Consider the following 14,686-nt stretch of genomic DNA (forward strand, 5'->3'; position numbering starts at 1 on the left):
AGCTAGCTGTTTGTCAGGATGTCCAAGAATGTAGGGAGGCTGTGGAGAAGGTAGCACTGACAGGGAATACTTGCGGACACAGAGATGGGCTCAAGTGCGTATACTTCAATGCAAGGAGTATCAGAAATAAGGTGGGTGAACGTAAGGCGTGGATCGGTACCTGGGACTACGATGTTGTGGCCATCACGGAAACGTGGATAGATGAGGGACTGGAATGGTTGTTGGAGGTTCCTGGTTACAGATGTTTCAGTAAGATTAGGGAGGGTGGTAAAAAAGGAGAGGGGGGTGGCATTGCTAATTAGAAATGGTATAACGGCTGCAGAAAGGAAGTTTGAGGGGGATCTGCCTTTGGAGGTAGTATGGGCTGAAGTCAGAAATAGGAAAGGTGCAGTCACCTTGTTGGGTGTTTACTATAGGCCCCCCAATAGCAGCAGAGATGTGGAGAAACAGATTGGGAAACAGATTTTGGAACGGTGCAGAAGCCACAGGGTCGTAGTCATGGGCGACTTCAACTTCCCAAATACTGATTGGAAGCTCTTTAGATCAAGTAGATTGGATGGGGCGGTGATTGTGCAATGTGTCCAGGAAGCTTTTCTAACTCAGTATGTAGATTGTCCAACCAGAGGGGAGGCCATATTGGATTTGGTACTCGGTAATGAACCGGGACAAGTGATGGGCTTGTTAGTGGGTGAACATTTTGGTGATGGTGACCACAATTCTGTGACTTTCACCTTGGTTATGGAGAGAGATAGGTGCGCACAACAGGGTAGATTTTACAATTGGGGGAAGGGAAATTACGATGCTGTAAGACAGGATTTGAGGAGCATAAGTTGGGACCATAGGCTGTCAGGGAAGGATGTGGTGGAAATGTGGAACTTTTTCAAGGAACAGATACGACGTGTCCTTGATATGTATGTACCTATCAGGCAGGAAAGAAATGGTCGTGTGAGGGAGCCTTGGTTGACGAGGGAGGTTGAATGTCTAGTAAAGAGGAAGAAGGAGGCTTACATAAGGTTGAGGAAACAGGGTTCAGACAGAGCAGTGGAGGGATACAGGATAGCCAGAAGGGACCTGAAGAAAGGGATTAGGAGAGCTAAGAGAGGGCATGAAAAATCCTTGGCAGATAGGATCAAGGATAACCCCAAGGCATTTTATGCGTATGTGAGAAACATGAGAATGACAAGAACGAGGGTAGGTCCGATCAAGGACAGTAGTGGGAGACTGTGTATTGAGTCGGAAGAGATAGGAGAGGTCTTGAATGAGTACTTTTCTTCAGTATTTACGAACGAGAGGGACCGTATTGTTGAAGAGGAAAGTGTGAAACGGACTGGTAAGCTAGAAGAGATACTTGTTAGGAAGGAAGATGTGTTGGACATTTTGAACAACTTGAGGATAGACCAGTCCCCTGGGCCTGACGGGATATATCCTAGGATTATGTGAGAAGCAAGAGAGGAAATTGCAGTACCGTTGGCAATGATCTTTTCGTCTTCACTGTCAACGGGGGTGGTACCAGGGGACTGGAGAGTGGCGAATGTTGTGCCCCTGTTCAAAAAAGGGAATAGGGATAACCCCGGGAATTACAGGCCAGTTAGTCTTACTTCTGTGGTAGGCAAAGTAATGGAAAGGGTACTGAGGGATAGGATTTATGAGTATCTGGAAAGACACTGATGAATTAGGGACAGCCAGCACGGATTTGTGAAGGATAGGTCTTGCCTCACAAGTCTTATTGAATTCTTTGAGGAGGTGACCAAGCATGTGGATGAGGGTAGAGCAGTGGATGTAGTGTACATGGATTTTAGTAAGGCATTTGATAAGGTTCCCCATGGTAGGATTATGCGGAAAGTCAGGAGGCATGGGATAGAGGGAAATTTGGCCAATTGGATAGAAAACTGGCTAACCGGTCAAAGTCAGAGAGTGGTGGTAGATGGTAAATATTCAGCCTGGAGCCCAGTTACAAGTGGAGTTCCGCAGGGATCAGTTCTGGGTCCTCTGCTGTTTGTAATTTTTATTAATGACTTGGATGAGGGAGTCGAAGGGTGGGTCAGTAAATTTGCAGATGATACGAAGATTGGTGGAGTTGTGGACAGTGAGGAGGGCTGTTGTCGGCTGCAAAGGGACTTAGATATGATGCAGAGCTGGGCTGAGGAGTGGCAGATGGAGTTCAACCCTGCCAAGTGTGAGGTTGTCCATTTTGGAAGAACAAGTAAGAATGCAGAATACAGGGTTAACGGTAGGGTTCTTAGGTGGAGGAACAGAGGGATCTTGGGGTCTATGTACAGAGATCTTTGAAAGTTGCCACTCAGGTGGATAGAGCTTGTAAGAAGGCCTATGGTGTATTAGCGTTCATTAGCAGAGGGATTGAATTCAAGAGTCGTGAAGTGATGTTGCAGCTGTACAGGACTTTGGTTAGGCCACATTTGGAGTACTGTGTGCAGTTCTGGTCGCCTCACTTTAGGAAAGATGTGGAAGCTTTGGAGAGGGTGCAGAGAAGATTTACCAGGATGTTGCCTGGAATGGAGAATAGGTCGTACGAGGATAGGTTGAGAGTTCTCGTTGGAACGGCGAAGGATGAGGGGTGACTTGATAGAGGTTTATAAGATGATCAGAGGAATAGATAGAGTAGACAGTCAGAAACTTTTTCCCTGGGTACAACAGAGTGTTACAAGGGGACATAAATTTAAGGTGAAGGGTGGAAGGTATAGGGGAGATGTCAGGAGTGGGTTCTTTACCCAGAGAGTGGTGGGGGCATGGAATGTGCTGCCTGTGGGAGTGGTAGAGTCAGAATCATTGGCGACCTTTAAGCGGCAATTGGATAGGTACATGGATGGGTGCTTAATCTAGGATAGATGTTCGGCACAACATCGTGGGCCAAAGGGCCTGTTCTGTGCTGTATTGTTCTATGTTCTATGTTCTAACCAACATAATGTAGTTCCAAGGCCCTGCGCAGGAGGTTCTGAAAGTTTGATTCCACCTGATCATCAAGGTTAATGAGTGTGACTCTAATCTCCAACTCGGGAAGGGCCATTCTCAAAAACCAGTGAGGATGGTGGACAGCCCAGCCAGAGACAGGACAGACCAAGATTAATCAACTCAACATCTTAACCTTGTTTGACACCTTTTGCTGCTACTAACAGTCTAAAAGATTCTAGTCAAAAGTCATTAAAATCTGAAATGTTGACTGTTTCTCTTATCACAAATACTGCCAGACTTGCTGAATTTCTCCAGCATTCATTGAACCAATGCTGACTCACTCACTGATTACTGTCTCACAACTTGTACAGAGAGTTTTTTGGTTGGGGATTCAATGACTGAATCAATCACAGTATTAATTATTGTTAAAAATATTTAAGTTATGGATTTAACTTGTAATGAAAGACGATCTGTCTTGGTTTTGAAGTTTCTGTGGTTACCTGCTCATCTGACAATCAACACTTTTGGAATCGTCTTTCCCGTATCCTGCCTGTGCATGTAGCCCTCTGACAGAGCCGAAGTGACATTCACCATCTGACAGAAATGTTATCAGAAAGTTACCAACTCTGGCTAGGCTACTGTTGATGTCTGATGGTGAACAGAGACAATTCTGGAACTTGTTAGAATGTAAGATGTTTCTGACAAAGACAGTGCAGATTTGAAGATATGATTTTCTTGTTGACAGGACTCTCTCTCTCTCTCTCTCTCTCTCTCTCTCCCTCTCTCTCTCTCCCTCTCCCTCTCTCTCTCCCTCTCTCTCTCTCTCTCTCCACAGCACTGGCAAATCCCTTTGAGCCGTAGATTCAGATCTGTAAAGCTCTGGTTTGTTATTCGCTCTTTTGGTGTGAAGAAACTCCAGGACCACATCAGACATGTAAGTGTTGAGTGTATTATTTGTTTAAATATTTGTTACAGATGTAGTTGATTGGTCTTTGTGTGGGAGAGTGCTGTAGGCTGAATGTGGGCTCTTATCAACAGAACTACAAATTGGCTATAAGCCAGATAACATCACTCCATTTCTCCAGCCGGATTTACATCAGAATTTCGAAACAAAGGTTCCCTTTGCTACTTGTCGTGCATTTTAATTACCCTACGGGTCTTTTCCCAACCCGTCCCACATAAAGCAATAATAAGAAACACTGATTCTGTTGCTTGTTCAATCAGCCAGTTGAGCTGAAAACTGAAACAGAATATTTTAGGGAAGTAATTGAAATGGCAGAAAGAGAAGCTCAACGAACACAGAAGCTGATCTTTCACACTCAGCATGTTGCTGCAATTTGGCCTGAGCTCAGGAATAGGAAAGTTTAATGATGTGTTTGGTGTAATTTATAGACCGCTGGCTAGTGGGAAGGAAATAGAGGAACAAAGCTGCAAGGAAACTGCAGAGGCATAAACATCACAAAGCAGTTGTTATGGGGTACTTTAATTATCCATATGCATGCCAGGATGGTGGTCATGCAAGGAGCTGTGATTGTGTTCAGGAGAACAGAATCCAACGGTGTGTCTAGTTCAATAAGCAAGGATACACTGCTAGACCTCATTCTCAGGAAATACGAGGGTGAAGTGGATCATATGACAGTAGGGGATTTTTACAGGACAGTGATCTTTGTATCATAATGGCAGTAGAAAATGATATTGGTCAACAAAGAGTAAGCAAGTCAAGTAGTGGAGAGTAGATTTCAATGGAGCAAGAACAGCAAGACAGACTGAGACTGAAGGTGGACAGGATAAACAGTCACTGAACAATGGCAAGTTTCAAGATGAAGAGACAGATGGGGCATGGTCGGGGAATATTTCCCCAAAAGGGGAACAAACAAATCCAGATGCCCCTGGGTGACAAAAGCAACAGAAGTTTTTTAAAAAGTGTGCTCATGACAGGTGTCTGGAAGTAAACACAGTTGAAAACAAAGCTGGACACAGAAGGTTCAGAGATAAATGAAAAAGAAAATACGAGAAGCAAAATAAAACTATAGACAGCTCTCATGACAAAGAAATCCCAGTGCACATCAACAGTGAAAGGTTAGTATAAGGAGTACAGCCAATTAGGGACCAGAAAGGGGATTTCTTCATGAAGGCAAGGGGCCTGGTTGAGGCTTCAATGCTGCCTTGAGCAGTGAAGCAGGTGCTGTCAACAGAAGCGGAAACTCAGTCGCTGGAAGGGTTTAAGATTGGTAAAAAGGAGGTAATTGGCTAACCAGTGCAGTTAAAGATGAAACACAGGTCTGGCTGAGCTGAATCCAAGAATATTGAAGGAAGTAAGATGAGAATTGTTTTCAGTATTTCAGTCTTCCTTGGAATTGGGCTAGGTACCAGTGGATTGGAGATTGGAAAACGTGGACTGATTAAGAAAAGTCAGCATGGATTTGTTGAGGGAAAATCATGTCTAACTTGCAGGAGTTTTTTGAAGATCTAACAAAGAGGGATGATGAGGGGATTGTGCTGATGTGATATACATGGATTTCTAGAAGACATTTGATACATTTTCCCAAATTATACTTATTATACAGATATGTTCTGCATAATTATGTGCCCATGTTCTGTATAATTATGTGCCCATGTTGTGTATGATTGTGTGCCCATGTTCTGTATAATTATGTGCCTATGTTGTGTATAATTGTGTGCCTATGGTCTGTATAATTATGAGCTTATGTTATGTATGATTATGTACCCATGTTGTGTATAATTATGTGCCTATGTTGTGCATGATTATGTGCCCATGTTCTGTATAATTATGCGCCCATTCAATTAACATTTGTTGTCTCCCTTTGTCCTCTCCATAACTTACTTTCCTGCCTATCTTTGTATCATCAGCAAATGGAGCAATTGTACCTTTTGTCCCCTCAATGACCCATTTATGCCTATTCTCTGCTTCCTGTTAGTCAGGCTATCTTCTATTTATTTCAATACATAAGCACTACACCATGAGCTTTTATTTTCTACAATAACCTTTTCGTGTGGTGACATTATGTACTTTCCACTGTACTCCTATACTTGAGCGCAAGTGACAACAAAGCCTAAATCTAAAATCAAAACTATGTGGCGCCTTATCAAATGTCTTCTTGAAATCTAAATTAAGCACATCCACTAGTTCCCCTTTCCCACTGCATATTACTTTCTAGAAGGATTCCAACCAAGTGATTCATGAAAAATCTTTTTAATGCTTTCCCTCTGACAGATATTAAACTAACTGGACCGTAGTTTCCTGCTATCTGCCTCTCATTTTGAACAACAGAATTACATTAATTATTTTCCAATTAAAATAGATTCTTCCTGAACTTATGGAGTTTTGGAAAATTAGAATCAAATCATCAAATTAGTCACTGACCACTTCTTTTAAGATCCTTGGATGAGGTCCATCAGACTCAGCTCAAGCTCAGTGTTACTTTTCTGATAGTGGTCATTGACTTGAGCATATCCCTCCTGTCTATTTCTCATTTACTGTACATCACTTGTATACTCTGTAGTGAAGATTGATGCAAAATACCAGATTAGTTGAATCCCTCTTCCCAGTTGTCATTCTATTGATTCCTTTCTGACTTCTTTCTTGGGTCATCGCATACTTCCCAAAAATCCAAGACCTAAACAATGATTTGCGCCAATTTGTGCGCACCATGTTCTGATTATAAACAAGGATTCCAAATGTCTTGTGGCATTCTTCTCAACTGATGCCATCACCATCGGTGATTTGGGGATGTACAGCCAGTTCTCTCTGTTCTTGCACCAGTTTTAAAGTTGTACCATTGAGTTTATCCTATGTCTCTTCACTCTCCCTTTCAAAATGCATCAATGCTTAATGTTGTTATATGTTTTTCATCTTCACTTAATTCATGGAAACCCATTGCAGTTATTTATTGTCATTTCATTCCATGTTTTAATGACCAGGGCACGAAGATGGCCAAATATTTTGAGACCTTAGTGCGAAGTGACTCCAAGTTTGAAGTCCCAGCAAAAAGGCACCTTGGACTGGTGACCTTCCGGCTGAAGGTGAGGAGAAATGGGATATGGGCGTTGCTAGCTGGGCTAACATTCACTGCCTATTCTCGACTGCTCTTGAGAAGATGAGCTGCCTTCTTGAACCTCTATAGCCTTTGTTGCATAGGTAGAGCCACAATGCTAATTGGGAGGGAGTGCTAGGTTTTGACCCAATGACACTGAAGGAACATTGAAACACTTGCTGGAGGAGGTGGTGTCCCTTGTATCTGTTGCCCTTGTCCTTCTTGATGGATGTGGCCGTTGGTCTTAAAGGTGCTGTGTAAGGAGCCTTGATAAATTTCTGCAGCTTGACTTGTAGATGGTGCAGGTGGAAATGGGTACTGAAGATGCTGGAGATTAGAGTGTGCTGGAAAAGCACAGCAGGTCAGGCAGCATCCAAGGAGCAGGAAAATTGATGTTTCGGGCAAAAGTCTTTCATCAGGCATGAGGAATCCTGATGAAGGGCTTTTGACCGAAATGTCCATTTTCCTGTTCCTCAGATGCTGTCTGACCTGCTGTGCTTTACCAGCACCACTCTAATCTTGTAGATGGTGCACATATCTGCTCCTGATCATGTGAAGGGAGTGGATGTGGTGCCAAACCAGCAGCTGCTTTGTTCTGATGGTGTCAAGCTTCTGAAGTGTTGTTGGAGCTGCACTCGTCCAGGACAAGTGGATAGTATTCCATCACATTCCTGACTTGTGTCTTGTCATGGCCAACAGGATTTAGGGAGGGTTTAGGGTAATTTATTTACCAGAGTTCCCAGTCTCTGAACTGCTTTTGCAGCCAGAGTATTTATATGGCTAGTTCAGTTCAGTTTCTGGTCAACAATAACCCCCCATAATGTTCATGGTGGAGAGTTCAATCGTGGAGACAGGAGACTGGGAGTCCAGTCAAGTTGTAAGAATTATGATGTTGTAGTTCTGGTTCTCTGAACATAGTCAAGGGATGTTGGTTAGGTTCTGTTTTGTTGGAGGTGGTCATTGTGTGGGATGAATGTCACTACCCACTTGTGAGCCCAAGCCTGGACAGTGAAGTCTCACTGCATTTGAATATGGACTGCTTCAGTATCTGAAGAATCATGAATGATGTTGAGCATTTTGCAATTATCAGCAAATATCCCCATGTCTGATGTTATGATGGTGGAATGGTCATTAATGAAGCAGCTCAATATGGTTGGTCCTTGGTAAATAATGTGTGTGACTATTCATTATGGATTGTCCATAGTTTTGATTGGTTTAGTTTCCTAGATTGGAGCTGGGAATCAGTTTGAGACTGTTCCTTAGAACTATGGGTTTGGAGGAGATATGGAGAAGGAAGTAAGTTACTGTTAAAATGTTTTATAAATGAGCAGGAAGGTTGAGAGTGCAGCTAAAGCTTACAGATTCACATTGTGACAAAACTTCAATTGTAACGTTGCAGTTTTATCAAACTAAACAGGGACCAAACAGACTGACGGAAGTGCTCCTGACAGAACTCAACCAATCAGGGACTATCTACCTGGTGCCTGCCACCATCTCTAAGAAGTTCATCATTCGATTTGCTGTCACGTCCCCATTCACAATCAGAGATGACATCCTGCACGATTGGAACATAATCCAGCAAAATGCAATCAAAGTTCTATTGGAGCACTCCAAACCTGCAAACCTTGAGCAGGAGACAGGAGAGTGAGCCATTATGGGAGTCCAATCAAGGTGCATGATGTTGTAGTTCTGGTTCTCTCAACATAGTCAAAACCCGCAGTGTTCACCAGCTGAATCCATGCTCACTCCCAGCCTCCCAGGTGAGCTTGGTATTCAACAAGATGTTTTAATCCTTGAGATCTAACGGATCCTTTTGAAGACACTTTCAGTGTGGAAGCTGTGAAACCTAGAGCTGAATCCACCTCTTCCTCGATGCTGCTTGGCCATTTCCCAATGCCAGAGAAACAGGAAGCTCATGAGAAGCAGCAGTCCTGAACCCAATTCTGACATTGAGATGCGAATGTCCTACTGACAGCAGCTCTCAAATCCTAGAAAAGTGAAACTGAGAAATAAGATCTAGAAAGTGCCTGCCCAAGATTTCCTGCATAGAACAGTTCCCTTGCTTTGCTGTTACGTGTAATTCATTAAAGTTACGGCTTTGTTCCCTCATTTTGCAGTCTCCAATGGTTTGATTATTTCTCTCAATCAGAGGGAAAACATGGAATTATTGAGTTCCGATCTCTGTCTGTTTCATAATCAGATTCTAATTAATTGATTCTCATTTCTCCCCAGTGCTGTAACTTTTAATTAATAAATAAAAACACTGCATTTATTTTCAGCTTCAATTCAGTTAAATACAGCTATGTGATTTCAAACATGAGATTTCAATTTCAGTTAACTGAAATTATTAAACACATCTAACAAGAAACATAAAATGGGTTTAAACAACAAAAAATATCCAATTAGTGCTGAGAATTTCTATTGGGGAAGATGGAGATGGGGGAGAGGGGGGTCGATGATGAGGGCAGTGGGATAGAATCTCTTCTGTGAATCACACTTAGAGGAGAATCTCATTGTGAATCTGCATTGCTGCATCTCCTTTATCCAAGAAAAAGATGCCACAAGGTATTATGGGAGTAAATCTCTGAGCTTCACTTGACCCTAGAGAACCAATAGCAGAGACCAGTCCCTCTTCCCAAGTTAAACGACTTCACCAATTCCTGCTCATTCTCGGGATTCACTTTACAACTCACCCCCCAACGCCCCAGTGTCATGAACAGGACTCGAACCTGTGCCAACCTCAGAGATTCTGGGGGAACTAGATTTATATCTCCGCAGCCACAGGCCGGTTCCTAGCAGCCACCCGTAGTGACCAAGCCTCTTCTGATCTCAGTGAGCACAGTCCCACAGTAGAATTAGCAGCTTAGGTTGGCTTCTCTTTATCAAGATCAGAGTGGTGCTGGAAAAGCACAACAGGTCAGGCAGCATCCGAGTAGCAGGAAAAATGGATGTTTCGGGCGAACACCCTTCATCAGGAACGAAGCTGGGAGCCTCGCGGGGTGGGGGTGGGGGTCGGTGGGGGGGCGGCAGCGGCGGTATACCAACACATCGACCTGGACCCAATATACCGACTACTGCAGCGGACAACTGGAACTGACAACCAGAAGCAGCAGATACAAACCACTATAAATGACAGAGGAGACATCACAGAAGCACTTCACAGGAGGCTCCCAAGCACTGAGGATGTCACCTAGACAGGGGACGAAACGTCTGCAACACAAATTCCCAGCTCAGCGAACAGAACCACAACAAGCACCCGAGCTACAAATCTTCTCCCAAACTTTGAACAAAAATAGTGGCATGACCAAATGACATTTTTGAATAACAAATTGCACTTCCCCAAATCTGTTCTAGTAAACACTTGGCAATCATTTCCTACATATTAATCAAATTTCAGGAAGTCAAATTGCAAAGTGCATTGTACAGAGTGCAGCAATTTACAAGGTGATGATTTCACTCTCAGTGGGGTGGCTCGGTGGTTAGCACTGCTGCCTCACAGCGCCGGGGCCCAGGTTCGATTCCCACCTCAGCGACTGTCTGGGTGGAGTTTGCATGTTCCCCCAGTGTCTGGGTGGATTTCCTCTGGGTGCTCCGGTTTCCTCCCACAATCCAAAGATATGTAGGTTAGGTGAATTGGCCATGCTAAATTGCCCATAGTGTTCAGGGATGTGTAGATTAGGTCCATAAATCAGGGATAAATGTAGAGTAATAGGGTAGGGGAATGAAGCTGGTGGGATACTCTTTGGAGAGTCGGTGTGGACCTGTCGGGCTGAAGGGCCTGTTTCCATACTGTAGGAATTCTAAGAAATATAACCCAGCACTGTGCTACATGAGGGAACCTCAGTTGAGATCAACAGGCTCGAGTTGGAGGGTGAAGGCAGAACCCACTCTGCTGTAATTCTGAGGAGGAAGTCATGCCACAAACTGACAGTAACCCTGGCACATTTGTCCAAAAGTGATGCTTTGATGCCATTGGAGGAAGTTTGGTCACAGCTGGAGTCTGCTTCTGGGAGTCTAAATGGAAGATCAAATGCAGTCAGCCACCCAATCCACTCATTATCGTTTCAACAGCAGAAGGGGACTTCTGTGGTAGTGTCCCTATGTCTGAGCCAGGAGCCCTGGGTTCAAGACCCACTGACTCCTGAGGTGTGTAATCACATTTCTGAACAGGGTAAGAAAAATTCCTCCTTCAGAGCAGAAAGACATGTGCAGTCACCAAAGCACAGGACAATTTTCCAAAATTCCTGCCTAAGTACAATCTGAATCGAGGGAATAAGTATGTCCCAGTCAGAATGCAGCAAGGATTCTGGAAATGAAAAGGAGAGCATTCCAAACACATCCAAAGGTAAATGTTTGGTTGATGACATGGAAATATCAACTGACTCAAAGACAACATTCCATTTATCAAAATCCTTTATTTTCTATGGCACCATCCTATCAACTATTCAGACCATAATAGAAGGTTTTAGGAGCAGAGATAGACCATTCAGCCCATCATGTCAGTTCTGCCATTTGATCATGGCAAGTACATTTCTCAAGCTCATTCTTGTGACTCCTCCATCGCCAGAACCCCGTGGCTCAACACTTCAACTCCCCCTCCCACTCCACCAAGGACATGCAAGTCCTTGGACTCCTCCATCGCCAGACCATAACAACACGACAGTTGGAGGAAGAGCACCTCATCTTCCGCCTAGGAACCCTCCAACTACAAGGGATGAACTCAGATTTCTCCAGTTTCCTCATTTCCCCTCCCCCCACCTGGTCTCAGTCAAATCCTTCGAACTCAGCACCGCCTTCCTAACCTGCAATCTTCTTCCTGACCTCTCCGCCCCCACCCCAATCCGGCCTATCACCCTCACCTTGACCTCCTTCCACCTATCACATCTCCAGCGCCCCTCCCCCAAGTCCCTCCTCCCTACCTTTTATCTTAGCCTGCTGGACACACTTTTCTCATTCCTGAAGAAGGGCTTATGTCCGAAACGTCGAATCTCCTGTTCCTTGGATGCTGCCTGACCTGCTGCCCTTTTCCAGCAACACATTTTCAGCTCTGATCTCCAGCATCTGCAGTCCTCACTTACTTCTCCCTATAACCCTTGATCCCCTGACGAATCAAAAACTTGACTATTTCTGTCTTAAGGACACTTAGCAACTTGGCTTCCACAGCTCACTGTGACAACGGTTTCCACAGATTCACCACACTCTGGCTGAAGAAATTTCTCCTCACCTCAGTTCGAAAAGATCATCCATTCTCCCAGAGGCTGTGCCCTGGGGTCTGAGTCTCTCTGACTAGTGAAAATATAATTGAGTCCACTTTATATAAATGATTTGGATGTGAATATAGGAGGTATGGTTAGTAAGTTTGCAGATGACACCAGAATTGGAGGTGTTGTGGACAGCAGAGGTTACATCAGAGTATAATAAGATCTTGGTAAAAACTAGGTAATTATTCCTGATGAAGGGCTTTTGCCCGAAACGTCAATTTCGCTGCTCGTTGGATGCTGCCTGAACTGCTGTGCTCTTCCAACACCACTGATCCAGAATATAATAAGATCTTGATCAGATGAGCCAATGGACTGAGGAGTGGCAGATGGAGTTTAATTTAGATAAATGTGAGGTGCTGCATTTTGGAAAAGCAAATCAGAGCAGGATTTAATGGTAAGGTCCTGGGGAGTGTTGCTGTACAAAGAGACCTTGGAGTGCAGGTTCATGGTTCCTTACAAGAGGAATCGCAGGAAGACAGGGTACTGAAGAAGGCATTTGGTAAGCTTGCCTTTATTGGCCAGTGTATTGGGTACAGGAGTTGGGAGGACATGTTGCGGCTGTACAGGACATTGGCCACTACTGGAATGCTGCAATTCTGGTCTCCCTCCTATGGGAAGGATGTTGTGAAACTTGAAAGGGTTCAGAAAAGATTTACAAGGATATTGCCAGGGTTGGAGGTTTGAGCTATAGGGAGAGACTGAAAAGTCTGGGGCTACTTTCCCAGAAACTTTGGGGGCTGACAGATGACCTTATAGATAGTTTATAAAATTACAAGAGGCATGGGTAGGATAAACAGACAAAAGTATTTTCGGTGGACTGGAGAAGTCCAAAGCTGGAGGTCATAGATTTAGGGTGAGAGGAGAAAAAAAAATTAAAAGGGACCTAAGGGGTAACTTTTTCACACAGAGGGTGGTACGTGTATGGAATGAGCTGCCAGAAGAAGTGGTGGAGGCTGGTACAATTACAGCAGTTAAAAGGCATCTGGATGGGTATATGAATAGGAAGGGTTTGGAGGGATATGGGCCAGGTGCTGGCAAATGGGACTAGATTAGGATAGGATATCTGATCAGCATGGAGGAATTGGACCGAAGGGTCTGTTTCCATGCTGTACATCTCTGTGGCTCTCTCCAAGCTTCTCAGTGGCCTGTAAGTTTCTATGAGACACCCCCTCATCTTTCTAATCATTGGGTAAAGACCCAGAGTCCTGAACTGCTCCTCGTATGACAAGCCCTTCATTTCTGAGATCATTCTTGTAAATCTCCTCTGAACCCTCTCCTAGACCAGCACATCTTCCCTTAGTTACACAGCCTAAAAACTGACAATATTCCAAACATAGTCTGACAAGAGCCTTATGCAGCCCACATGAGTATATCCCAGCTCTTGTACTCTAGCCGCATGAAATGAAAGCCAACGTTGCATTTTCCTTCCTAACTGTTAACTAAACATTCATGTTAAGAGAATCTAAATCTAAGTCCCTTTGTGTTTCAGATTTCCAAGACCATTCCCCATTTAGAAAATAGTCTTTGCTTCTATTCCTACCAAAGCACAAAACCTCACACTTTCCCACATTGTATTCCAGCTGCCACTTCTTTGTCCATTTGCAAACCGGCTTATAGTTTCTGTTTTCTGCCTCCCTCCCTTCTTTAACAAAATATTACAACAGCCATTTTCCACTCCTCTGGGACCCTCCATGATTCCTGAAAGATCACCAATGCATCTACAATCTCCTCAGCAATCTCTTCAGAACTTTGGGGTGTAGTCCACCTGACCAGGGTCATTTATCCATCATGAGACCTTTCACCTTCCCCAGCACCTTCTCCTTAGTGAAGGTCACTACACCTACCTCTGTTCCCGACTCTCGACGTGCTGGGATGCTGCTGGTAACTGAGGCAGAGTACTTATTTAGTTCCTCCACCATTTCTTTGTTCCCCATTAGTACTTCTCCAGCCTCATTTGCACATTCAATGTTGATTCTTGTCTCTCTTTTGCCTTTTAGATATCGAAAATAACTCGTTCAATCTTTTATATTACTAGCTCTCATATTTCAATCTTCTCCCCTTTATTGCTTTTCCAATTATCATCTGCTGGTTTTTAAAGGCTTCCCAATAATCTTCACCACATTGTTTGCTTTTTCATTAGTTTTTATGCTGCCCCAGACATTCCTCGTCAGCTACGGTTACCTCACCCTGCCCTTACTGTGCTGTCTGACTCTCACTCTGACTCCTGACAAACCTGCTTCACCACCTTCCCTGCTACACTCCCCTTCCAATTAACTCTGGCCAGCTCCTCCCTTGTGTCTTTGCAGTTACCATTACTCAATTGTAATTGTAAGATGCGTATCCTTGGAGATTTAGTTCTCAGCCCTGCCTCCTTGTAGCCACTGTCTCTGTGACAGCCACAACATTGTACCTGCTAATGTCAATCTGCAATACAAGCTCATTTACCTTGTTTCATACACT

At 44.0% G+C, this 14,686-nt stretch overlaps 1 protein-coding gene across 1 annotated transcript in view; it reads left to right on the top strand.

Annotated features, from left to right (window-relative positions):
* hdc (histidine decarboxylase) overlaps nt 1-9,183 on the top strand; it is a 31,682-nt gene extending 22,499 nt beyond the window's left edge. Inside the window, exons 9-11 of the mRNA XM_060852907.1 lie at nt 3,746-3,844; nt 6,853-6,954; nt 8,365-9,183. Coding sequence (XP_060708890.1) covers nt 3,746-3,844; nt 6,853-6,954; nt 8,365-8,613 — 450 coding nt within the window. The 3' untranslated portion in view covers nt 8,614-9,183. The remainder of the gene's footprint in view (nt 1-3,745; nt 3,845-6,852; nt 6,955-8,364) is intronic.
* The last annotated feature ends 5,503 nt before the right edge of the window (nt 9,184-14,686 follow it).

The sequence above is a fragment of the Hemiscyllium ocellatum genome, chromosome 39 (genome assembly GCF_020745735.1).
Source record: "Hemiscyllium ocellatum isolate sHemOce1 chromosome 39, sHemOce1.pat.X.cur, whole genome shotgun sequence".
Taxonomy (NCBI): domain Eukaryota; kingdom Metazoa; phylum Chordata; class Chondrichthyes; order Orectolobiformes; family Hemiscylliidae; genus Hemiscyllium; species Hemiscyllium ocellatum.